Below are 25,856 nucleotides of genomic sequence, written 5' to 3'. Positions count from 1 at the left end.
CCGGGCTCTCTGGTGCCTTCCCTCCTCTGCCTGTCTCCCCGTCGTGCCCCCATCTGCACAGCAAGCCTCCAGCCCGCGACTCCGCCTCCCCCACCCGCGGAGGGTCCACACCCCCCGCTCTCAGCCTGGGCTCCCGGATGGGAACCTGGTGCTCCCCTGGGGCTCATCCGCACGGCCCACCTCCCCGTCCCCGGCCGGGGCCGTCCCACCGTGAGAGGCTCCGACCTGCGGGCCTCCCCTGGCACAGGTGGCTTGTAGAACTTCAAAGCTACCAGCGCCGGCACAACACATGCCTGGAACCTTCCATGGCCCTGTGGCTGAGGCACCAGTCGTAGCCCGGGACCACAGACCCCTCTCTCGTGAGGCCTTTCAGTGCACGCTTGGACCCCACGGCGCCGTGTGGGGCTGGAGTTCTAGAAGCCGGCTTGCTGACATCTCAAGTGCAGCGTCGTAACCTTTACGGGCGAGCCATTTGTGTTATGTCTTCTATCACTTTCTAGCTTGGCTTACTGGCATCCGACTGCAGCCTCTCTCTAGCCACCCCCCTTCCTGTCCTCGTTCACAGCTGGCCCTCCTTCCCTTCCACCTCTCCCCCCCCCCCCCCCCCCGCCTCCCTGCCTGCTCCAGAGCCAGGCACCTCGCCCTGTGCCTGGTGAAAGGCAACGCCCAGCCGGGCCGTCCGTCTCCGGGGAGGGCTAGCCCAGGGCAGTCTGGGGTTGGGGACCCCGGCATGCATGGAAAGAGTCGGCCGTTCTGCATGTTAACGGCGCCAGCCCCGTAGACACAGAAGAGGTGGCTGTTTGCAGCCTTTTGTGTTCCGTTAGCTTCGGGCGGACAAGTGTGCCGTTTCCTGTGAAAGCGGGGGCTTCTCCGAGGGCCAGCCCGGCGTGGAGGTTCACGGACAGGTCAGGACACGGCTGTGCGCCCCGTGCGGCTCCCATGGCCTCCTTGCAAATAAGAACTCTGTGTGCCTGATGGTCGAGGCAGAGTCCGCCCAGGAGGGCTAGGCAGAGTCCGCCCGGGAGGGTCAGGCAGAGTCCGCCCGGGAGGGCCAGGCAGAGTCAGCCCGGGAGGGCCAGGCAGAGTTCACCCAGGAGGGCCAGGCAGAGTCCGCCCGGGAGGGCCAGGCAGAGTCCGCCCGGGAGGGCCAGGCAGAGTCCGCCCGGGAGGGCCAGGCCACTGGCCGTCCCTGGTCCTCACAACCTCAGCTCCTGCCCCTGCCCTGGGCCAGCTTAAGTGACGTCCCTGCCCTCCAGGACGGGGACAGCTGGGAGGGGCTGGGAGTGACAGGCCCTTGTCAGGTGTCCGTGCAGGCTGGGTGCTTGGGTCCAGGTGCCAGGGAAAGGAGTAGAAGGGAGACATCAGGAGCTAGAGAGGATAGGGTGGCCGGCCCATGGTGGGGTGGAACTTGGGCCCCGCCATTGAAGGCGACAGGCAGCGGTGGCTGCCCGGGTGTGGAGATGGTGCGCTGCGGCAGTCGTGGGGTGCGCTGCGGCAGTCGTGGGGTGCGCTGCGGCAGTCGTGGCCAGGATCTGTGTTTCCAAGATGGACAGAGGCCAGCAGAGCCGTTCCTGTCTGTGCCTATGAAACAGGATTTCCACAGGAAGAAACTAAAAGTGTGCTTGGTGTGGTAGAAATGAGGTCAGTGAGTCTGGGGTAGGGGTGTGTGTGTGTGTGTGTGTGCGTGTGTGTGTGTGTGTTCCTCTGGTACAATTACAAAGTCATTGCACCTCACCTGGGCCAGAGACCTCTGGAAGCTGAGTGGCGCCTGTGACCCAGGCTGGGTGTGCTCACTCAGCATGGCCCTTCAGAGCCAGCGGGTAACAAGGTAAAAGCAAGACCAGCAGCTCTTGAACATTAGGGTGGGGGGGCAGGACCCCAGCGATCCCATAGGCCCGGAGCACCCAGCCATGTGCCGGGGTACGGCCTGCCCCTGAGCAAGTCCTCCGGCCAGGGCGCCCAGCGCTGCTGCAGCACGGAGCCCTGTAGGGCGCGAAGGGGAGTGCTGGCCGACGGCACTGTGGACTGGCAGGTGGACATCCCTGCGGGCCCTAATGGAGCTCCGGCTTCTTGGGGGTAAACCTGCTGCCGCCCCGATTCACCCACCTGGACATGGTTACGCTATGGGGGGGAGTCTCGCCCCCCCATCCCTAAAGGCCACCATCCCTTAGAGCCCTCTTCCTCTGGCGTCCTCCAGCATGCGTGCCCATGTCGGAGGGGCCGGGAGAGGCCGTGGCCCTCCACGCTGGCCACCCCGAGGTCCGGGGCTCTTGCACGGGTGCTGTGTGCGCAGCAGCACCGGCAGGTAATTTTCTCTTCAGGCTTGGGAGAATGGCCCCTCCTTGTTAGGCGATGTCACTCATTACGGAAAGGGCGGCCCAGGTCATTTCTGAGTGAAGTGGAGTGTCGTCTGTAAAGTTTAATAGCAACTTTCTTATCAGGATAAATGATTAAAGGTTGAAGATGATGAGGTGCGGGGAAAGATGAAAGAAGTAAGATTGCGGGAAGAGGCTGCAGGTGGCTGACAGGGATCTGAAGACCAAGGAGAGTAATGAAAGGCCCTTTTTTCCTGAGGCTCAATTAAAGTGAGAGCTGCTGCAAGGGCAGAACTTCCTCCTGGCTCCCTGTAGTGGCCCGCTGGAAGCATCCGGTGAGGGGCTGGGCCAGCGCTCAGCCCGCCCCCTGGCAGCTTCCGGAGGAGAGGAGGAGGAGGAGTGCCTGGCCTCCGCCTCCATCCCAGGAGAGCCTGCCCCCAGAGGGCAGCGCAGAGGAGCCCCCCCCCCCCCCAAGCTGCTCTGCGCCCCTCCACCATGCTTCTCTCCCATTCTGTCCAAGCCTTTCGGAGACCTTTCTAGCTGAGCTGTGGCCCCATGTGAGCAGGCACCCTGCGGTGGCCCTGCGGCCCCGGGTGAGCCCGTGCCCCCTGGTGGGGCGATGGCCCCGCGTGGGCGGGTACCCTGGGGCCAGGCTGGCGCCCCCTGCCCGCCCAGTACCTCTGTTTCCAGCATGGTGCTGGCCCCACGGTGAGCTCGGGCCTTGGGCAGGGCTGAGGGGCCTGCCCTCTTCCGCGGTGGACCTGCGAGGCAGCCACCCAGCCTGGGAGCCCGGGGGCAGAGCCCACCTCCAAGAAGGTCCTCCCCAGAGGCCCCGCGAGCCCAGGCCGTTGGCCCCAGGCCCGAGGACTGTGTGCTCTGCGTGGATTGGGGCATCCAGAAGCCGTGGCCGGCTCAGGAGGGGGGCAGGGTGGTGAGGGAAGGCCTCCCTACATCTCACGTAGAGCTCACGCTCTCCACCCATACTGACACACGGCACACATGCAGGCCCACCTAGATGTGTACACACATGCGCATAGTCGTAGTGCATAATGAGAAAGTGCACAGGGATACATGCATGCACGTGCATACTTGTGGACATGTGTGTGTATTTGTGTGCACGTGTACTTGCACATGGGTATAAGCTTGTGCATGTGTGCATGTATGCACATGCTTATAAAGTGTGAACATACTTGGAATGTCCATGCACACATTTGCATTGAATGTGCACACACACGTACACACACACACACACACACACACGTATGCCTACATCCTAGCATCTCTTAGGCAACAGTGAGCTTTTCAGTCTCTGAGGAATGCTTTCTTTGCAGATGAGGAATCTTGCTCCAGTAGTTATGGGGAAAACACCTTTGCCTCACCCAGGGTTTGTTTAGATTTCTTTTGGCTCACTTATTATAAGCACAGGCTCCATTTGGCTTTTGTGTGTGGCCGTGTCATTTGTGCCCTGAGGGAGGGTGGGCCTGGGAGTTGGTGGGAAGGAGGAACTGGTGCCTCTTCCTTCACCAAATGACAGGAGCAGCAGTGGCAGAGCAGCCTGCGGGGTTGCAAGAGGCAGTGATCTGTGGTACCACCACGGCGGACAATCTGGGAGGCACTGAGGTGCAGATGGGGTGCCAGCTGTGGGAGGCACTGGACACAGTGTGGCCATTATTATCTGTGGAGGTAACAGGCCACAGATGGTGGACCATCCACAGGAGGTACCACGGCAGAGATGGTGGACCATCCACAGGAGGTACCACGACAGAGATGGTGGACCATCCACAGGAGGTACCACGGCATAGGTAGTGGACCATCCACAGGAGGTACCACGGCACAGGTAGTGGGCCATCCACAGGAGGTACCACGGCACAGGTAGTGAACCATCCACAGGAGGTACCACGGCACAGGTAGTGGGCCATCCACGGGAGGTCCCACACAGAGATGGTGGACCATCCACAGGCAGTACCACGGCACAGGTAGTGGGCCATCCACAGGAGGTACCACACAGAGATTGTGGACCATCCACAGGAGGTACCATGGCACAGGTAGTGGACCATCCACAGGAGGTGCCACACAGAGATGGTAGACCATCCACAGGAGGTACCACGGCACAGGTAGTGGACCATGCACGGGAGGCATTGGGACATTGTGGGCCACCCGTGAGCCACGCTGGCTGTGAGGTCACTCAGACACCTGTTGTTCAAGAGTTACCTGAGGAGGCCTTCGTACTTGCCGGGTCACCCCAGCCAGCCTTAGAGCCCCGCGTAGATCCCAGCCAGGTCCTTTCCCTGCCTCCGTCCTTCCCTCCTCCCCGCTGCCCTTTCCATGCCCCCCCCACCCCCACTGCTGCCCTCGGGACCTCCTCAGGGAGCGTCCGAGCCAGCAGCTGGGAGGAAGGAGGGCTGGCCCCCACCCCGCAGTCCTTCCCACCCCGTAGGGCCCTGCAGTCGGGGTCCTTTTCCCGGGAGCTGTGTGGGTGCCGTGCCGGTTCTGGGTCTGCCGCGGTTGTTGTCTCCTGATGAGTTGAACTCTTGGCGTCATTTCAAAGGACTGCAAGTCTGCAGAAAGTCACTTTTTGTCCTGTGACCGCTCAGACACACACCTGTATGTTTTATTAAGCCGTCCCCTCTACGACGGACGTCCCTTTCCTCAGAGCGTCAGCAGTTGGGACTCCAGCCCTCGCGGGCCCAGGCTGAGGGTGGAGGTCAAGGCTGAGTTCACGGTGGCCGGGCGTCGCCCGTGGCATTGCCCGCACTCCACACGGCACACTCGCAGTCCTTGCTAGTGAGGTGGAGGACGTGACCACGGACCCCCGCAGTGTGCAGCTTGCACCCTTGTGCGCGTGCGTGGGAGGCCCGCCACACGGGGCCGAGTTCAAGTCTGCGGCACCTCTCCCACTCCACGGTGTCTGGATGTAAAGGACTTCGGTTTTGTTGTGCAGTTGTTCTGTAATCGTATTGCCTCTTCTGGGAGGATGGTTCTTCAGCCGGTAGGCGTTGCCAGCTCCTACTGCTGAGTGCTCTGGCCGTGTGTCTAAGAACGTGTGTCACGGGGCCATTCCGTGCGCATCGCAGTGAAAGGTCAGAGGCTGTCGCTTGGCTTCGTGACCCGAACGTCACGGGCACTTGCACAAATTGAGATGGCTGTGGTGTCCCTGGGTCAGGCGTGTATGTGTGTGTGTGTGTGTGTGTGTGTGTGGTCCCTGGGTCAGGTGTGTGTATGTGGTATCCCTGGGTCAGGTGTGTGTGTGTGTGTGTGTGTGTGTGTGGTGTCCCTGGGTCAGGTGTGTGTGTGTGTGTGTGTGTGTGGTGTCCCTGGGTCAGGTGTGTGTGTGTGTGTGTGTGTGTGTGTGGTCCCTGGGTCAGGTGTGTGTGTGTGTATTTGGTGTCTCTGGTCAGGTATGTGTGTGTGTGTGTGTGTGTGTGTGTGGTGTCCCTGGGTCAGGTGTGTGTGTGTGTGTGTGTGTGTGTGTGTGTGGTCCCTGGGTCAGGTGTGTGTATGTGGTATCCCTGGGTCAGGTGTGTGTGTGTGTGTGTGGTCCCTGGGTCAGGTGTGTGTATGTGGTATCCCTGGGTCAGGTGTGTGTGTGTGTATTTGGTGTCTCTGGTCAGGTGTGTGTATGGTATCTCTGGTCAGGTGTGTGTGTGTGTGTGTATGTGGTGTCCCTGGGTCAGGTGTGTGTGTGTGTGTGTGTGTGGTGTCCCTGGGTCAGGTGTGTGTGTGTGTGTGTGGTCCCTGGGTCAGGTGTGTGTATGTGGTATCCCTGGGTCAGGTGTGTGTGTGTGTATTTGGTGTCTCTGGTCAGGTGTGTGTGTGTGTGTGTGTGGTGTCCCTGGGTCAGGTGTGTGTGTGTGTGTGTGGTGTCCCTGGGTCAGGTGTGTGTGTGTGTGGTGTCCCTGGGTCAGGTGTGTGTGTGTGTGTGTGTGGTGTCCGTGGGTCAGGTGTGTGTGTGTGTGTTTGTGTGTGTGGTGTCTCTGGTCAGGTGTGTGTGTGTGGTGTCTCTGTTCAGGGGTGTGTGTGTGTGTGTGTACGTGTGTGCTGTGTGCCCAGCGTCCTTCCTGTCTTTTAACCATGTCCTGGGCTCTGGCATAGAACTTGACCACCTATAAGCCAGGAAAGGGACCCAGGGTGCAGGGGTGGAGGATCCAGGCCCCAGGGCCCCCTGGGAGGGCGGCAGAGGTGGACAGGGAGGAGCCCGCCGGCTTCTGCTCCAGGCTTGGTCTCCAGCCTCGCCTTTCCCTGACCCCTCCCACAGGCCCAGAGGGTCCGCCTGCGCACTCAGGCCCCCACCAGCCTCCTGGGGCGTGGAGGGGAGCCAGGCCGAGGGCAGTGGGGGACGGTGGCCGCGGGGAGCAGGGCGCGAGGTGGTGGACAGGTGGGCGCGGCGGGGGGTAGGATGCCGCCTGCGCCCAGGCAGGCAGAGCCGTGGCTGTAGCTCAGAGCCCGGTGCGGGCTCCGACCTCAACACCCGCCAATCTGCAGGAACGGGTCTGGGGACGCGGCGGCAGGCTCGGGACAGCATGCGTGTGCGGTGCTGGGTGTGCTCACTCCACGCGTGTGTGTTGAGCACATTCTCTGCAAGGGCTTGTGCTGGGCTTGTGTGGTTGTGCAAGGGTCTGTGCTAGGCTCCTGTGGTTGTGCGAGGGTCTGTGCTAGGCTAGGCTCATGGGAGATTGCATCCCCTGTGCACAGGTCTGTGCCAGGCTCGTGTGATTGTGCGAGGGTCTGTGCCAGGCTCGTGTGGCAGGTCACTTGGCAGAACAGACCCACCAGGGACACTGGTCTGGCCCGCGCTGCCCAGCAGAAGCCTGCAGACCGGGTGAGAGCAGCGCGGATGCCAGGCCCCCTCCCCCCACCGCCTCCCTGCGCCCCTTCTTCTGCCCCCCTCGGCTCTGCAGCCCAGGAGCCGAGGTCAGGGCCCCGCCCCGGCTCCCCGTGGCTCGGTGGCCCCTGCTTCCCTCGCCGCAGCCTGGGCTCCTGGCTGGCGGGGTCCCCTGTAGAGCGCGGCGCTGACCACCCCGAGGAAGCGGGGGAAAGCCAGCGGGTTGCCCCGTTTGTCTAATAACAGTAGAACTGGGGAGTGAAAACCCACACTTCAGGCTTTCTGAGGTAGGATTGTGTCAGCAGTGGGAGACAACACACACACACACACACCCCCTCTGAGTCCTTCTCTCCCACGTGACCCACGTCGCTCTGCGTGGTCCTCAGGCACACCCCACGCCTCCACGGCACCACACCGGGGACGGTGGGGGCGGCGGTTGGCGGCAGGCGTCGCGTGGCCGCGGCCCTGTTCCAGCCGGCCTGGGCCCCGCGCGTGGTCCTCCTTTGCCGGGCTTGCTCTACCCCCCCTCCGCTTGGGGGTCCTGGGCCCGTCCGCCCCTTCCTGGGTGGTCCTTTATCGCTCCCACGTGGGAGCGATGGCCACAGGTAGCCTCGGTGGCGTGTGGTCGCGGGGTGCCCCAAACCCACCACGGACGACACGGGTGCGTGGGGTCCCCGGAGAAGCCTCAGGGGCGTTCTGGTTTATTCAAGGGAGGGGCTAACAGTTTATACCCCCAGAGGCGCACGATTGGCTGATGGACGGTCCATCAGGTGATGTCACGGAACTTCCTCTATGGGCGGAGACCACAGCCCCCCAAGGACCGGGTCTCCGCCATTACACAGGTGGCCGAGCCGGCGGGCCGAGGCGGGGGCTGCTTTGCTTCTCTTCCGGTTGAAGCCGGAAGGTGGGAGGGGCCGTCCTCCGCACTGCCCCAGGGCTGGGGACCGCTCCCACCGCCCTTCCCCCCTCAAGGCCAAGCCGAGTCCCCAACACTCCTCGGCCTCGCGCAGGTGGGCTTCGGACGGGAAGGAAGCTCAGCCTGAGCCCCGTCCCGCCCCGCCGCCCGCCCAGCCTCCGGTCGGAGCGCTCCGCGCGTCCTGGCACCCTAATTAGTTTGAGGATTTTTCCGGGCAAACATGACAAGATTTCTCGGTTCAACTTTGGGGTGTTTGTTTTTTGAGGTAAAACACACAGAAGGAGTTGCATTGATCTCTTAATTCCTCATGCAAATAAAAAAACATTTGCTTTTTTCGTCGTTAGTGTGGCTATTTCTTGGTGTGGCTGGCGGAGTGGCGGGGACCGGGCAGATCGGCGCCAGAGCTGGGCCTGGACCGGCTCCCGCTAGGCCTGGCCTGTTGCCTCTGCCCTCCCAGCCAGGGGCCCCCCTCACTACACGCCCACCAGCCTTCCACGGCTCCCGGGCGCCACAGACCCGGACTCACGAGCAGACTTGCGCCCAGGCCCCAGGACGCTCCTCGTCATGTAGAGCAGAAGCATGCACCAAGCAGACTCACGGTCCTGAGATGGGGTGCACAGGCGGGAGCCAGGTCCCTACTGAGGGGGGGCCGCCCAGGCTCCGGGGAGGGACCGCGGGGCCTGTGTCTCCCGACGGGGCTCCGGTCCTGCCTCTGCCACCCGGGCTCCGTGTCTCCACCTGCCAGATGTGCTGGCTCTTTCCGAGGGTGTCGAGGTGCCCCGGGGAGCTTGGCGGTCCTCGCGCTGCTGTCCCCCGCGTCCCCGGGCCTCCTCGTTGCCCGTAGTCCGGGTCCAGGACCCGCGTGGAGAGCTGTGCTGCTGGTGCTCCCGGCGGAGGCCACGTGACCCGAGGGGCTCTGCCCGCCGGCGGGGCAGGGGCGAGGCACCTGCTCACCACGAACCACCCCGGGCCGGCCAGAGCAGGCTTCCCGGAGGAGCTGCAGACACCCGCATCCCTGACCCCCGACCCGGGACCACCGGCCATCCGGGACCCCCTGCCGCCCCCTCTCCAGAGCGGGAGGCAGCCTGTGGCCGAGGCCCACCCTCCCAGGGCCTCCCGGGCGGGGGTCTCCGCACAGCTGCGCGGTGTGACTGGGCCACAGGCCCGGGGTCTGCCAGCGGCGCGCCCCGGCTCGCCCGCAGAGGTGTGGTCTGGGAGATGGCGCCGCCGTGACGTCTGCACGGGAGGAAGGTCGGGGTCTCTGCGGGACCCCCTGGTATGTGGTGCTAAGGCTCCTCCGCCAGACGCCAGGACCTGGGAGGTGAGCGGGGGCCCTGGGCGGCAGCGTCCAGACCACAGGGAGGCAGCGTGGGAAGCGCCCAGCCTTCAGAGCTCCGACCCTCCCGACAGAGGATGCTTTCAGGCCGAGCTGGCTGGGTAGGTGGCAGTGGTTCCCCCCCCCCCATACCCGCAGTATCTCACTGACACCTGCTACCTCTCGGGGTACACCCAGATGGGGAGGCGTGGCAGCTCCAACCCCCCTGGAGGACAGGGCGGAGGGGTGGGCACCGCTCTTGGAGCCATGGTACCTGTGGTGCCGCCGCTGTCCCTTCCCGCCACTGTCATCGCCACCACTCTGCCCTATGAGCAAAGGCCCCGCGCGGGGGGTCAGCTCCACCGCAGCCTGGTGCGGTGACGAGCGCACAGGGGCGGGGCCATGCGGGGTCAGCTCCACCCCTGGCGAGCGCGCAGGGGCGGGGCCATGCGGGGTCAGCTCCACCCCTGGCGAGCGAGCAGGGGCGGGGCCACGCGGGGTCAGCTCCACCCCTGAGGAGCGCGCAGGGGCGGGGCCATACGGGGTCAGCTCCACCCCTGACGAGCGCGCAGGGGCGGGGCCATGCGGGGGTCAGCTCCACCGCAGCCCGGTGCGGTGACAAGCGCGCAGGGGCGGGGCCATGCGGGGTCAGCTCCACCCCTGACGAGCGTGCAGGGGCGGGGCCATGCGGGGGTCAGCTCCACCCCTGACGAGCACGCAGGGGCGGGGCCATGCGGGGTCAGCTCCACCCCTGGCGAGCGCGCGGGGGCGGGGCCATGCGGGGGTCAGCTCCACCCCTGAGGAGCGCGCAGGGGCGGGGCCATGCGGGGGTCAGCTCCACCCCTGACGAGCGCGCAGGGGCGGGGCCATGCGGGGGTCAGCTCCACCCCTGACGAGCGCGCAGGGGCGGGGCCATGCGGGGGTCAGCGGGGGTCAGCTCCACCCCTGACGAGCGCACAGGGGCGGGGCCATGCGGGGGTCAGCTCCACCCCTGACGAGCGCGCAGGGGCGGGGCCATGCGGGGGTCAGCTCCACCCCTGAGCAGCACGCAGGGGCGGGGCCATGCGGGGTCAGCTCCGCGCAGGGGTGGGGCCATGCGGGGTCAGCTCCGCGCAGGGGCGGGGCCATGCGGGGGTCAGCCCCACCCCTGAGGAGCACGCAGGGGCGGGGCCATGCGGGGGTCAGCGCCAGCTCCACCCCTGAGGAGCGCGCAGGGGCGGGGCCATACGGGGTCAGCTCCACTCCTGACGAGCGCGCAGGGGCGGGGCCGGGTGGCACGCGCAGATCGTGGTCCCAGGACAGGCCCCGTTCTGAGAGCCGAGCCTGCGCAAGCCCTCCCCCTTCCCCGGAGAGCTCCACGCACGTCCTCAGGAGCCCCTTGGGACTGGGTCCCCGCTCTGCTCGCCGTGCGCCGGCCCGAGCCCGGGCCGGGCGTGGTCGGGGTCGGCTTCGGCTGTCCATGATTTCCGCCTCCTATGGGGCAGCTGAGCCCTTGGCTGAGCTCAGAGCCGGAAACTCCAAAAAGAGCTGTGCTTGATCCTTGTGACTTCGGCCCAAGCGGCGCAAAAGTCCCCTCGGCCGGGGGTTGGGTCCCGGGGGCCCGGAAAGCCACCCGGCCGGGCCACCAGGCGTGGCGAAGGCCCCCGCGGGACCCCCGGCGGCTTGGCAGACGTCGGCCGAGCCCGTCGGACGCCCTCTCTGCACGCGCGTCCTCCCTCCGGCTCAGCCTGGCGCTCTGAGGCCTTGGGAGGTGGCGAGAGTTTGCCGCGGCCTGGGAGGAGGCCGAGCGCCGCAGTGGCTCCTCCTGCGGAGGGGCCCCAAGAATGCACACCTCAAGGCCTGGAGACCTCCCTGGCCGCTTCCCGCCCCGGGCCCGCGGTGCTCCCCGGAGGCCGGCTCTTCCGCCAGCTCCGTGCGCCCCGGTCCGGGACCGGCCTCCCTCTGCCCCCCGAAGACGGCTCCTCTGCCGGGCCAGCGCGGGTCTGCAGCCCGGGCCTCTAGGGTGACAGGCGTCAGCCTCCCGGTGCCCCGGGCCGGCCCCGCCTTCCCGAGGTGTGCATCTGCCTTGGAGAACTCAGCTCTGTTTTATGTCTCCAAATAATCCTATTGTAATAAGCCCAATTCCTGCCGGTAGGTGAAAACTAGCCTGTGAACCTGTCACAGAGTCAAGTGATGTGACATCTCTTCTTCCATTATCACTCCTGATTGGAATCTCACTCTAAATACCAATCTGCGATTCTGTCTGCGCTCCTTGCCACATTAACATCTTTAATAATCATTATCTGATGACACCCTGTCACTTTTGAGATGGGGCTTCAGGAACAGCCAGTGACACCCAGAAGGAAGCCCAGAAATTTAAAAAGCAGTTTGTTCTCATTGGGAGCAGTGGTCATAATTTCGAGCAGAAATTGAGCCGTGTGTATGTAGAAATCAATTGAGCAGATCTCGTCAGTCAGCGCTGGCGTGTGTGCTGAATCCATCCGTTCTTTGAGGGCGTCTCGGTGTGCTCCACTTATTTTCAGATAGAACTCATTGCTGTGAAAAAGGCTTACGGAGCAGCTTGTTTACCTGACGCTGCTCTTACTGGAGCTGCTAGCAGCGGCCTAGGAGAGAAGCCTTCCCCGCCCAGCCTTCCCTGCCTCGGGGCCCAGGACAGGGGCGTCCTGCGGGGTCTCGGCTGCCCTGGGATGGGCTCTCGGTGCCGGATGTGTGTAGATTGCCCAGGACGTGAAGACTCACGTGTGCACAGTCGCCCGGCTCCATCCCCGTGAGCGGGTGCTCCAGAGCAGCGCCGCCTTCAGGCTCCTGGTGGCACTGGTCTGCCCGCTGTGTGGTCCGAATGCTTTACCCATATCTTTCTCAGTCTTCGAAGAAGGCGGATTCTGATCTCGGGCATCCTGAGAGTTATCGTGAGGTTTGAGCATCTTCCTCCAGGGACTACATTGTGTTCCTTTTGCACCTTTTAACCCTTTCAACTAGCTCCACCAGGGAGACAGGTTGTCCTGGACTGGAGGGTTAAAGACAGGAAGGTGGCCGGCCAGGCTCCAGGTGTCCTGGGAATTCCCTCACGGTGTCATTCCATAGCAGAACACCGGTGCATCAGAAGCGGGGTTCACACCAAACTCCTGTTTCACAGGACTTGCTTTTCCTATGCTGGTCAAAGTGTTTTCCTGGTAAAGGAGGGAGGAAGTAGTGAGAGGAAAAGAGAAGGAACCTGGCAGGAAGGAGGAAGGAAATAACTTGGGTAACATCTCAGTTTAGAAACATAGTTTTCTATATCAAATGCCACAGGTTCCAACACAGAGCTTAGCTGGATGGCGTTCTGTGAGGTGTGACTGAAATTCTTGCCCTACACCAAATGGCGATTGGGCGTGGCGTGCTTTGGACTTCCTGGGCCTCGTTTTGCCCGTGGTGCTGTGGAGCACACGCGGCCGCAGCCCGCAGCCGTTCCCAGAGCTCCCGCTCACCCCCTCGCCACCCCCCGCCTGCCCGCCCGCCCGCCGCGGGGCGCTCATTCCAACACCACCCTGCCCCGAGCCCGTGTCCCCAGGTGACCCGGAGTCCTGGTGCCTGGGCCCCGAGAAGGACCGCCCTGCGTCAGGGCTGAGAACCCCAGGACTGTTGGAGTTGAGGCTGGCTGGAAAGAGTGCACCCCCTCCCCCCCCCCCCCACATTTCTCCTGGGAGCCTTGGCTGTATCCCCAGGGAGGGGACCCAGAGCCGCCCCCGGCCTCTCCCCGCCCCTCCCAGCTTGAGCTCTGGTGCCGTGGAATGGACGTTGAAGTCTGCAAATGGATGTGGCCAGCTCAAAGCAACTCTAATGAGTCCCGGAATCTCAGGCCCGGAGTACTTGGCAGTGACCCTTTGACACTCCAGAAAAGAAAGGGAACCTGTCCTGACAGCGGAGGGCGACACCCGGAGAAGGGCCCCGTGCTCAAGGCTAGGTGATTGGTGTTGAGCGGCTGGCTTCCAGGAGTCATCGCTAGTTTCACACATCACCTTCCGCGTTGTCCCCACGCCTTCAGTCGAATGGCAGCCCATCTGGACTGCTATCTAGAGAAGCAAGGCTCTGGCGAACGCAGAGTCCTCCTCAGCCTGGTGGTGCTGGGCAGGGTCCTCTGGGGGCCCCTCGACCCGGCCTGAGCCATGCGGGAGGAGCCCGCGCCGCGCTGGTCCCCCGACGCCGGCGTGAGCTGCGTAAGGAAGTCGGGGGCCGGGGGTCAGCGGCTCACCGCGCTGCCTTTCCTCCCGCGGCAGGGAACGTGCGCGCGCTCTCGGGGGTGCGCGGGGTCCCGTCCAGCCCGCCCTGTGGCTGGGGACGGCCGGCCTCGTTGCAGATGGACCTTCCCCGGCGTCCCTCGGGCATTAGGTACTCTGCCAGCCACACCCTAGGCTTTTGAAGGGGCACCTTAGGGGATGAGCCAGCCGGGATCTGGGGGTGCTGGTGCCTGCCGCAGACTATCTACCGGTGCCCCTCGGGCCCTTGTCCTCCCTGTAGCTAGTGTGTTGGGGAGTAGCCTGCCTGGTGGGCGCACGGCCTCTCGCACCCATGCTCAGGACTCACTTGGGGAGCCCTGGCATCCGTGCCGCCATCTTGGGCTGAGTGGTGCCAGCGGCCTGAGCGTTGGAAGGGCCGGGCCGCGTGTGAGGAGGCTGGAGGTCCTGGATCTTGGCGTCTGTCAGAGGCGGGGCAGTTTGGTGCAGCTGGGCTAACCAGGTAGCTGGTGACTCAGTCCAAACTACTCCGGTGGCCATGTACCTGTGGCTCGTGCATATAACCCTGGCTACTCTCGAGGCTGAGGTTTGAGGAAGGTTTGAATCCAGCCCTGGCAGAAAGGTCCTTGACATCCCATCTCCAAATAACTAGCAGAAAAGCTGGGCTGGGGCTCAAGCGGTAGAGCACCAGTGGAAAGGGACCTGAATTCAAGCCCCAGTACCGGCAACTGCAAAAGGACCTGCTTGGTGGCTCCGGCCCACATGGCAGCCACTGGGTTCTGTGTAGCGAGATGAATTCTGCTGTGCCTGCTGACAGCTGGGCGAGAGGAAGGACCCGGAGCTGGAGGTGCCCGGGCCCCACACCTCCGCCCCGCCAGCAGGTGTGCAGACAGGTGCGCGAAGGCCGGCCTGCGACAGCATCCTGTACACGTCCCCGTGACCACGGACGGAGCTCTTCTCTCCACGAATGGCCCAGCCAGGCCGCGCGGAGACGGGACTGTGCCCGGGGGAGACATCCCAGCTCACCTCACCCCCAGACACCCACGGCGAGAACCGTGGCTCGGTGGCCGCCGGCTGGGGAACACACGGAGTGCAGCCGGGAGGCGGGGGTGGCGCGTGCCGGGGCCTCGGGCACTCTATTTGTGGAGATGTGGTTCTTTTTTGTTCTGGAAATTTTGATGTTTGTAGTATTTGCTGTCTTAAATTTTTGTAATTTTCTTTTTTTTGCCAGTCCTGGGCCTTGGACTCAGGGCCTGAGCACTGTCCCTGACTTCTTCCCGCTCAAGGCTAGCACTCTGCCACTTGAGCCACAGCGCCGCTTCTGGCCGTTTTCTGTATATGTGGTGCTGGGGAATCGAACCTAGGGCCTCGTGTATCCGAGGCAGGCACTTTTGCCACTAGGCTACATCCCCAGCCCAAATTTTTGTAATTTGTTCGGATGACTTTTCTAAGCAAGTGTCTACGCGCACCCCAGTTTTGTATGCGTGTTTCCTCTTCCGCGTATCCAAATGGCGCCCTGCCTATGAGCAGCGCTCTGGGTGTGCAGGGGCGGAGCCGGGCAGGAGGCGGAGCCGGGCGGGAGGCGGAGCCGGGTGGGGGCGGAGCCTGGCGGGGAGGAGCCAGGAGGGAGGCGGAGCCTGGTGGGGAGGAGCCGGGAGGGAGGCGGAGCCGGGCGGGGGCGGAGGCGGAGCCGGGTGGGGGGCGGAGCCGGGCGGGAGGGAGGTGGAGCCGGGCGGGGGGCGGAGCCGGGCGGGAGGCAGAGCTGGGCGGGAGACGGAGCCGGGCGGGGCGGAGCCGGGAGGGGGCGGAGCCGGGCGGGGGCGGAGCGCTCTCCAGCAGAGTGGGAGAGGAGCGCCTGGAATCTTGCCTCTTCCCCAGGAACCCGGGTCTGCATTGGACCCAGCCAACGGGTGTCTGGTGGAGTCGCCAGAAGGATCAGTAGCTCTCCTCTCACTCCTGCCGTCAGTGTGACGCTGACCAGATGGGATGATGAGGAGAGTGCAGACAGCATTAGGAAAATCCCCTGGAGTCATTCCTGCAGAGAGGAGGAGACCCCACCGTGGCCTCTCCGAGCCAGGCAGACACCGCTGAATCTGTGTCATCCCCCCGTCTCCGCCCAGGGCACTGTGCCTTCCCGTCATCCTTCAGAGCGGATCAAGTCAGATTACATCTCGGACCGGGCTGTAGGAATGGAGTTAGACCGTCCAGGAGAACAGTGAGGCGTTTCTTAAGGTCCTCGGCCTGCGACTCTGTGGCCCAATCTGGATCTGTCTGGAGCGGCCAGGCCTGCGGGAAAGGAGGGGGTCACCTCACCTTCCTGCAGGCCTCGTTCCACCTGGCGCCTGCGGGTGCAGAGAGGGCCCTGGCCAAAGGCGAGCGCCCGAGGAGTCCACCCATCCCCTCAGGGCCACGGCTTTGGGAAGGTACCCATCTCATCCTTGACCCCGCTCCGCCGTGAGCTGCCGGGACGGACGGGAGGGCACCGGCCGCGTCCCCCTGACGGGGTGAGGGTCAGGCTGAAGCGCACGGCGTGGCGGGCCCAGGAGAGGATAGAGCGAGAGCACGGCAGGTCAGCCTGCATCGGGGTGCTGGGAGAGCTGCCTCGGCTTCCCGCAGGGTGAGTCCAGGCAGAGGACTGATGCTGGAGAGGACCGGGCAGCCTGGGGGGGGGGGACCCCGCCACCTTGCCCCTGGCCTAATGCTATGGTAACCGGGACCACCGGGTGGGATGTGCCCCAAGGTCCCGTGCTCCTCCAAAACGGCTTCATCCAGAAGCTTCCAGGGGGCAGGTTGTCTCCTCCACCTCCAGGGGTACGGCAGGCGGAGGACCCGGCGGGTCGGAGGAGGCAGGCAAGCTGCCTCCCTGCGCGTGCCCCCTTAGCACCACGCCCCAGGGCGAGCGTGAGGACCCGTGGCACACACGGCCACCCTCGGAGACGGAGACCCCATGGCGTGCGCAGCCTGGGCGCTGCTGGGCCTTCTGTCTGTGTCCAGACACTGGCCCCCGGCCCGCCCATGCCGGCCAGGCACTGAGGAGTGACCTGCCCCGTCCCCACGAGCGGCCTGGTGCCTCTCCAGCCCCCGGGGCAGCACGGAGAGCAGCCCGTTTGCTGGAGAGGAGCCCGCGCGCGCCCGTTCCCGTGCCCCCTGGGCCCACGCGGCCCCTCCGGGAGGCCCTGGGCCTTGGAGGTGGGCACCTCGCAGGCCCGGCCGAGCGTGCCGGGGGGGGGGGCTCCTGAGCCGCGTGCTCCGGCGGGAGGGGAGGGCTTCCGGGCGTGCTCTCCTCCGCGTCCGGCCAGGCCGGCCGCTGCTCCCAGGCGTGCCGACGTGGAGGCCGACCTTTCTAGACATCAGCCACGCCTGCCTTCTCCACCTGGCTCCCAGACAGCGAGAAATCAATGTGAGAACACAGGCGTGGACGGCTCAGGAAATGGAATAACCTCTGCAGCGTCTATAACGAGGAAAAATGGCATTTGCTAGGGAGTCTATGGAATCCACCCGGGTTTCGCCACCCCTGGAAGCAGAGCCCTCAGCATCCCACCTGCGGTTGGGAACGGCTCCGGTGTCTCGGCTTCTTTGGAGCCCACGAGGGGCAACAGGAATGGGGGCGGTGGGGTCGGACAAGGCCCTGTGGCTGGCAGGGGGCGCAGCTCCACCTTCAGGTCTTGACTCGCTCTCCCGGCTGGTGAAGGGCAGCAGAGCAGCGCGCCGGCTGTCTCTGGGCCTTCTCCGGGGACCGTCCCTCCCCAAGGTTCCTGGCTCTGGACGGACACCTGCATCTTGACGTGGCGTCAGGGCCCTGGCTGACCTTAGCTGCAGCCTCCGGTTACCACCAGCAGGACACTGTCGTGGCCTAGGCGTGTCCGCTCCGAATCACCACCCAGGTTAGCAACACAAGCGCAACCCCTGCCCCTCAGAGCATACATCTAGAGGGGAAGCAGGCCAGCAGGAACACGCCCTCCACGGAGCAATTAACCCTGTGCGGAGGGCGGCGCAGGCGTGCTGGGCAGCCAGGCCCGGTCCAGCGCCAGCCGCCCTTCCTCCCTGCTGCTGGCATTCTTTGGGGTTTCTTTCTTTTCTTTATTCCAGATGTCACACTTCTTGCACTTAGAGATTCGGTCCCGTCTTTCGGGAGCGTGTCTTCACCCACCGGTGTCATTGTCTGGGCCTGTCCGCTAGCTGGTTTGTGGTGTCTGTTCTCAAGTCTTCAGACTGTGGGAACCAACATCCGGGCTGTGTCCTGGGGCGGTTTCTCCTTCCAGACCCCTGCCCCAACCGTGACTGACCGCGTGCTGGTTTCTGAGTACGGCGTGCTTGGCGCGGTGGCTGGAATGTCGTCCCCCGTGGGGTTCTGCCCTCCTCCCCTGAGGAGCCCCCCTCAACCCCAGCAGCGCCTGGTCTCGAGTCCTGCAGCAGGCGAGCTCGAGACCGCGGCCCCCCTTCTGAAGGCGGAGCATCTGGTCCCCAGGAGAGCCGCCCAGCACCGCTGCTGGTCACCGGCTCTTGAGGTGACCGTCCCCGGAGAGCTCCAGGAGCGTCCTGGGGATGGGGGGAGCTCACAGAACGTCCTGGGCGGAGCCACCAGCGCTCCTCACAAGTGAAGGAGGAGTGAGGGCAGGACGGCAGTGTGCACCGAGGCCCAGCCGCACGGAGCCAGCGCGGGTCCCTCTGTTCTGTGCCCGGCTCTGCGTGAAGGAGAACCCCCCACCCCCGCAGCCCTGGGGACGGGGGGGGGGGATGGAGGAGAGCCGGGGAGCAAGCCGGGCCTCCCAGCCACGGGGACCGGCGCCTGGCAGCGCCGCCCGACGGGGAGGTGACTCGGAGGAAGTGCGCTTGGGAACGGTGCGGCTCTGGACAGAGGTGGCAGCCATTCCTCCCCGAGCCCGGGTCGGTGTTGGCCCGTGGTGGGGCCCGGGGAAGGCCTTGTGGGGAGGGGGGGACGAGGACGGCTGGCATACCTCCCGACGCACCGGGCAGGTCCGAAGGCTCCGGGTGAGACGGGGCCGGGAGGAGGGGAGGGGAGAGGAGAGGGGCCGTGTCTGAGCGTGTGCGGCCGGGCGGGGCGCAGGCACGGGTGGACGGGTCTCCCGCTCCGGGGCTGGGGCCGGGGGGAGCCCCGTGGGGTTGGCAGCAGGGCCCGAGCGAGGCCGGGGAGCCGTGGCCGCCCCCGGGGGTCGCAGGGCGAGGACCACGCGCCTGCCGCCCTGTAGATGAGGCGCGCCGGTGCCGGTGTCCTTCGTGCGAGTGTCACCTGCGCCCCGTCCTGCCCAGGGAGGTGATGGGCCGGGCCACGGCGCCCGCCTGCCACGCGGCTCGGAGCCCCCCCACCCGCCCGCCCGCCCGCCCGCCACGAGGCCGACTGATCGCCGGGCGCAGACTGCAAGCGCCCTGTGTGTGGATCAACTCGAGTGGCTCGGCTGTGCCGAGAGGAAAGGGGAGCCGGCTCGGTGGGGCCTCGGTGCCGGCGCGAGTTGTCACTTCCAAACGGCGGCTCTCTCTTCAGAACCCCTCCGTTGGAAGGACGTGAGCGGCTAATCACAGGGCTGTGCATGTCCCCGCGCCGTCGGAGGCCGCGTGGAGATGGGTCCGTCGAGGCGCCTGCCCCATCCCCACCGCCGAGGGCCGTCAGCCGAGGGCCGGCCGTCGCTGACCTATTTTTAGTGCTGGTCTGGTCCCGAACTTGACAAGATGTTCAACGTAATAACTGGACTGTCAAAGAAGCCGCCGGGGCAGGAGGGGGAGGGGAGGCCGTCGGGAGGTGACCCCGGGCCTCGTGGATAGGGCCCACGCGGGGCAGGGGCCCAGCCACAGCCCGAGGCCCGTGGCTCCTCCCGCAGGGCGCAGCGGTGGGTCAGAGCCCTCGACGGGCTGCCCCGGCCCGGGGCCTCAGCTGGGAGTGAGGATGAAGGGCAGGTATGAGGGGGGACCGGCTATCCGTGGCTCCGGCCCACCCTCTCCCGGCGGAGGACGTGGGTCCCCCAGCAGGTGGGGGGGGGGCCATGGACCTCCCTCTGGCCTCGGCCCCCACACCCCGTGCCCTGCTTCGTAAAGTGTGGTTTGGCCCGGGACGATCGTTGTGGCGGCGGTGGGTCTGGGGTGTGTCCCTGGGGTCCTGGCTCACACCCCGGGTCTGGACCTCACGGGCCGGGTCCGGTCCTGCCTGGGCTCTGTGCACTGGTCTGGAGGGGGACGATCAGCGGTGTGCCCCGCCGCCCCCCCTCCGGAAGCTTCCGTCCTCTGGGCCCACCTGCCAGGAACCCGCACTTCTCCCTGCCCCCCTCCCCAGCCCCGGGGGGCTCCCGGCCCCCGCAGGCAGCTGGCAGACCCCTGCAGCACCCCACGGGTCAGCAGGCCCAGCCCAGCCGCACAAGCCGAACCTCGGCCGCCATGGAAAGCAGATTAAACCGGTGAACCCCGCTGCCCGCCGCGCGCATGGAGACGCTGCCTTCATCTCTCAGCTAGGGAAGAGGATAATGGGAGGAGGCAAGGGGGCCCTTTCAGCCCCGCCGCGATTCATTTATTCATCCTGCGCGTTGGCAATTTGTAAACTTCTGACTCGAGCAGCTTTCGAGCAGACCTGCGTGTGCTTTCTGCTGCAGGCACGCGCACAGGAATGGCGTGGACCGGCCTCGCCTCGGCTCCGGGGCTCACCGCCCTCCTGCGTCCGGGGCCTCCGGAGCCTTCTCCACGCCCAGCGGTGTGCCCCCGCCACCCCCTCCGGAAGCTTCCGTCCTCTGGGCCCACCCGCACACCGAGTCCCCTGCTCCCTGGCCACGGGGTACTGTGTGCCAGTTTGGGGGGGGAGGGAGCGTAGGGCCCACAGAGGCGGTCACCTGCTTTGCAGGGAGCACCCCGAAGCTAGCGGTCTCGCCGTGGGGTCCCGCGGGCCATTGGCAGATGGAGGCAGGCGGGGCGTAGGCCTGGGCCAGCTGGCCTTTCACCGGGGCCTTTTTGCCTGTCTCACTGCTGCTCAAGCTCGCCAAGCCCCTGGGTAGGGTCCAGGCCCCCCGCAACTCCTTTGCGATGGAGACCAGGGGTGCAGTAGCCACTGTCTGTCCTTGGTTGGAGGAAGAAATGGCCGTGCAGGTCACCCCGGAATGCGCGTGGCTCTTTGGCGAAATAAATCCTTCAGCAGGAAACTGCTAAAACCATGGACGCCCTTCGCTCTTCAGCGTTAGCAATCTCACCTCTCGGGACCGCCCAGGGTAGGGCTGAGGAGAAGGAGGCTGTGTTCTGACCAAGCCCAGCAGCCCTGCGCGGGGCCCCACCCGTCTTTCGCACACCAGCGCCTGTGGGAAGTAACTGTGGGGTCCACCCTGCCTGGAGGGCACTGGTGAGGCCACCCTGCCCTTGCCGGGCCCCACGGCGGGGCTGCCTGGTGGAAAGGGAGCCACGTAATACGCACCCCTGCCCTGAGCCGAGGTGCTGCCCAGCCCCCCCCCCCCAAGACGGGCAAGGACCCCCACAGCCCCCCTCCAGGCGCCGGTCTGAGCCAGGAGCTGGGCGCCGGGCATCTGGAGTTCATCCGGTGACTGTGCGTGTGCAGGTGGGCAGGCGGGGTCAGCTCCGTCACGTAGGGTCTGACCTCCGACCCCACAGTGGACCTTCCTCACAGGTCCAGCCGAAGAATCCCCAGAGCAGGGAGTCGGGAGAGGCAGTGTGGCGTGGCCCCGCACGCACCCCGGCTTTGTCGAAGCAGGGGTGTCCCGCACGAGGGAGGAGAAGGGTTACAGAGGATGGAACAGACCCCGGTCGGGTTCCGGCGTTGTGCACGCAATCTCCCTTTCAGTGCCGCACGCCCGTGGCCAGCGTGGGGCCGAGGGTGCTGGGCTGGGCGTCTGGGTGACTTTGGCGACTCGGTTTCCACCCGGCCTGGAGCCACGGTGGCGCCGGGGACGGCCGTGTGTGTTACCGCGGCCCAGTCCCCGGCCGCGCGGCCCCGCAGAGCAGCTCGCCGCTCACGACCGCCGTGCGTCCAGACAGGAGCCGCCGCGGCCCCGGGCAGACACAGGCGGGCCTTTTCAAGAAAGAAATCCCCGTTTAAGGACATGTTTGTCTGTGTTCTCTGCCTGCCGTAAAGGTCACCCGGATAGATTTCTCCTTCTTTAGCATTGCGGGCTGTGGAGAACCCGGCATTCCTATTCTCCCTCCATCCAGTGAACCTGGGGACTAAATTAGATTCTGAAATTGAGTGTGCAGTGGAGCCGGTGAGCCACCGTAATGGGAGGGTATTGCTTCTCACCTTGCGAGTAGCGAGGTCATGATAATATGAAGCGAAGTGGATTAAAAATAAAACCAAAGGTATTTATTTATGACCTGCTCAGAATTGGATTGGCATCCGTGTAAGTTGCATCTAATGGTGAAAGACAGCGGATTGATGTTGATGCGTCCCAGAGGACATATTGCCAGTGAAATTTGCTCTGTGAATTCAATTTAAAGGCCCAGAGAAAGTATCCGCCGTGCCGGGGAGTTGGAATGGAGGAACGGGGCCGGGGGGGGGGGGGGCTCGGGGAGACGGCACAGAGGAGGGCGTGGCTCTGGTGCCGGGGCCGAGGCCAGCCCCGCGCCCGTGTTCTGGGCTGGCTGGAGGACCCGCGCCGGCCGGCACAGGTGGGGCGAGCAAGCTGGCGTCCGCGTGCGCGCCGCCGGGCCGGGGCCTTCGGACCCCCGCGCCGGCCTTGCGGGGGGCGGGCTGCTTGGGGCGCCGGAGGCCGGCAGCCAAGCGGGTGCCCTCGGCCGCACGCTGCCCGCCAGGAGCCTCGGGGCCGGCACCGGCACCCCCATGGCGTCCGAGGGTCTGACGGGGCCCGCGGAGCGCCGTGAGCGCCCCCTCGAGATGCTGGCTGGCTTCGGGGGCAGAGTGGCCTCGGGCCGGCCGGGGAAACCCTCTCAGCCCGCGGCCTGGGAGCCCTCCTCTTCCTCCACGGTGCTCCGGGTGTGGCAGGCCCTGTGACAGACCCCCTGCACGAGGGGCCCTGATGGGCCTTGCCTGGTGTGTGCCCGGCACACGCACCGTGCGTGGCCCTTGTGACAAGGGCACATGGGCGTGCCTAGCCCGCGCCCCCTGGTGCCTTGATGCTGGGAAGCCCTGTGGTGCCAGCCCAGCCCACGGAGCTTGATGCCATTACCAGGAGGCAGAAGAGGGGGGGAGGAGGAGGGGGAGGAGGAGGAGGAGGAGGAGGAAGAGGAGGGGGAAGAGGAGGAGGCAGAAGAGGAGGAGGGGGAGGGGGAGGGGGAGGAGGGGGAGGGGGAGGGGGAGGGGGGAGGGGGAGGAGGAAGAGGAAGGGGAGGGGGAGGAGGAGGAGGAGGAGGGGAGGGGGAGGGGGAGGAGGAGAGGCAGAAGAGGAGGAGGGGGAAGAGGAGGAAGGGGGGGGAGGAGGAGAAGGGGAGGAGGAGGGGGAAGAGGAGGATGAGAAGGAGCAGGAAGAGCAGGAGGAGGAGAAAGAAAAGGAGGAGGGGGAGGAGGAGGAGGCAGAAGAGGAGGAGGAGGAAGAGGAGGAGGAGGGGGGAGGAGGGGGGGTAACAGGAGGAGGAAGGGGGCCTGTTTGGCCATCTCCAGCTCCTTCCGTGGTCTCTGGCCACAGCGGCCTCAGCTGCTGCCTGCCAGCAGGGACGACATGAGCCTAGGCCTCGCTGCCCCCAGGGAGGCTTTGCGGACGGGCGTCCAGGCCAAGGCAGCTCCATGGCCCGTGGGGTGCTGATGCCGCCCCCCTGGGGCGATGGGGGGGTAACCGGGTCACGACTGTGGGGCCCTGGGGTAGACCCCAGTGCCTACCGCAGCTGTGGAGATATCAGACCACACGGTCCGCCCGAGGCCCTGGGCCCGGGCGCCCTGTGCAGAGCCTCGGGGAAGGCCGGCACTCCCCGCCCTTCCCCGGGCCTCCGCCCCCGCGGGCCCCGCGGCCGCCTCTGACGCCGTCTCTCCCCGCAGGAGCTGCTGCTCTTCCTCCAGAGCCTGCCCACCGCGCACTGGAACGACGAGGACATCAGCCTGCTGCTGGCCGAGGCCTACCGCCTCAAGTTTGCCTTCGCGGACGCCCCCAATCACTACAAGAAGTGAGGCTGGGCCCGCAGCCTGGGCCTCGCCACCGGGGCGGCGCCCTCCCCGCCTGGCCAGATGGGGGCCCCTCGGGGCTGCTCCTGGGCCAGGCCCGGCCCGGCGGGGCAGCCCCACCCTGCGGGCCCCGTGCTAGGACGGCCCCCGGCCCGGCCTGGGCCCCGTGGGGATGGGCGACCTCAGTGTCCTGAGATAACCAAAGAGAGCCAGGAAGGGCCCGGCGCGGGGGCCCCGCGAGGGGGGGGGCAGGCGTCGCCCTCACCCTGCCCCGGCGCATCCTCGCCAAACGCTTACGTCCCGGGCCTCTGAGCAGGGCTGCCGTCGGGCGGCCCTGCGGGAGGGGCCTGCTGCCCAGCGCCGGGCGGACCGGCCGCCCTGGGCCTGCTCTGAAATGCACAACCGTTCTGTTGAGTGGAAGAATAACACACACACACACACACACACACACACAATGCTGAGCCAGGCGTCACCGGGCCTCTGGCAGCCAGCGCGCCCCGGGCTGCGGCTGGCCGGGAGCAAGCAGGTGTCCGGAGGGGGCTCCGGGGAGATGGGGGGCAAGGGCAGAGCAAGGCCTGTCACAGTTGCCTTACGTTTTACTTTAGCCACCCCCCCCCCCCCCGCCGCACTTGGTGGGCTCGGTCAGATGACCCATGGGGAGGGGCTCCCCGACGTGGCCACGGTAGTGGGGGTGTAGCACCCTGCAGCCCGCCCTGCGCAGAGCCACCCCCCCCCAATGCAGCCTGCTCCCCCAGGAGAGAGCAGCCGGGGCCACCGCCCCTTTGCCCAGCAGCCGGGAGCGGACACTTGGCCTCTGTGTGGATTGGCACACACGGTCACGCCGGGTGGATGTGTGGCCCGCGGGCCCTGGGTCACGCCGCCCGCGTTCTCTCCCAGGTGTGTCACACGCCATCTGGCCCGGTGACGTGGATGCCCCGTGGGCTACTGGGCCACCCGTGAGTTGAGCTATGAGCCACGGCCCCTGCGGCTCCTGCTCAGGTCTGTCCTCAGGTCTGTCCCTCTGGGCGCAGCCCCAGCCCCGAGCCCCGGTGTGTGGAGAGTGCGACGTGCGTGTGTGTTCTGGCTTCTGGCAAAGTAGCCGCGGGCCATCGCGCATGGCACGCTAGTGTCCTGTTCTTCCAGGTCAGGGAGGGGCCGGCCCGTCTTCAGTCAGCTCACCCCAGCCTGAATGAGGGGCTCCTCAGACCAGCTCCCAGGGGGCTTCCCCCCGCCCCAGTCCTTTTTGGGGTTTGGAGGGCCCACGCCTGTGGCTCTGTGCTCGGATGTCCCTACTTTGTCTAGCCAAGCTCGACCCTGGGAATGCCCCCTCCGTACTTCTGACGGCTCTGCACAGCCAGAGTTTAGGGGACACTAAAGCGCACCTCTCAAGCCTGCTCATCTTCCAAAGGGGACAGGCCCGTGGGTTTTCATCCTGCGTGGACTCCTGCGTGCACTGCTAGGCTGGATGCAGGGGGCGGTGACAGCCCGGTCCAGGCAGGTGGCCTGAAGGGGCCGAGGGCGCGCCTGGAGTGTGCGTGCTAGAAATACGGAATAAAGATGCTTCACACAGCCGCAGCCCGGACTCGTGATTCCGGGGCTCGCTCTTGGGGGAGCAGAGCCCCGCCTCGTCCCGCACCCTCTGCCGACTGCCCAGTGCCGGGCGGAGCAGCTCCGTGGGCGCCGCCCGCGGGGCGTCGGGCGCGGGGAGGCGTCTGCCTGCGCCGGGGACGGAAGGCGGCCTCGGCTCTCCTCCCCCAGCCGGCGCTGGGCACCGAAGCCCAGCCAAGGCCCCGTCCCGCCCCGCCGATGCCCCCCCGCAGGGTCCAGCTTCTCGGGGAGCCCCTGAGGCTCTGGCTCCCCCTCTGGGGCCCTGTTGGCAGCGTGTGGCCGCCATCTTGTGCTGTCCGCTTCCCCGACGTGGCTGTGGCCCCTCCCTGCGGGCGGGCCGGTGACCCCACTCGGGAGGAGCCATTCGCCTCCCTGGTCCCTGTGAGCAGGGGTAGAACCTGGCCGGGAGAGCGGCCCGCCGGGCTGGGGGACACACTGCGACACCCCAGGTGTGCGGCCCCGGGCCCCGGTCCCAGCTCGGCCGCTGCCCTTCGGCATCGTGGGTGCTTTCCAAGCCTGACAGGGTGAAGGTCTGACCGCAGGGCTCTTAGAGGCCCTGCCCTCGGACGAGCGAGATGCGCAGACACCTCACCCCACACGGCCCAGGGCAGA

The 25,856-nt window shown here is 66.0% G+C and overlaps 1 protein-coding gene across 3 annotated transcripts in view; it reads left to right on the top strand.

Annotated features, from left to right (window-relative positions):
- The window catches only part of Tbc1d22a (TBC1 domain family member 22A), a 267,451-nt gene extending 242,249 nt beyond the window's left edge, over positions 1-25,202 (top strand). For all 3 annotated transcript variants that reach the window (XM_048353885.1, XM_048353877.1, XM_048353871.1), the window contains one exon: positions 23,514-25,202. In XM_048353885.1, the coding sequence (XP_048209842.1) occupies positions 23,514-23,642 (129 nt within the window). In that variant the 3' untranslated portion in view covers positions 23,643-25,202. The remainder of the gene's footprint in view (positions 1-23,513) is intronic.
- The last annotated feature ends 654 nt before the right edge of the window (positions 25,203-25,856 follow it).

Source organism: Perognathus longimembris, chromosome 1 (genome assembly GCF_023159225.1).
Source record: "Perognathus longimembris pacificus isolate PPM17 chromosome 1, ASM2315922v1, whole genome shotgun sequence".
NCBI classification, from domain to species: domain Eukaryota; kingdom Metazoa; phylum Chordata; class Mammalia; order Rodentia; family Heteromyidae; genus Perognathus; species Perognathus longimembris.
This window is presented reverse-complemented; position numbering and strand designations above follow the sequence as displayed.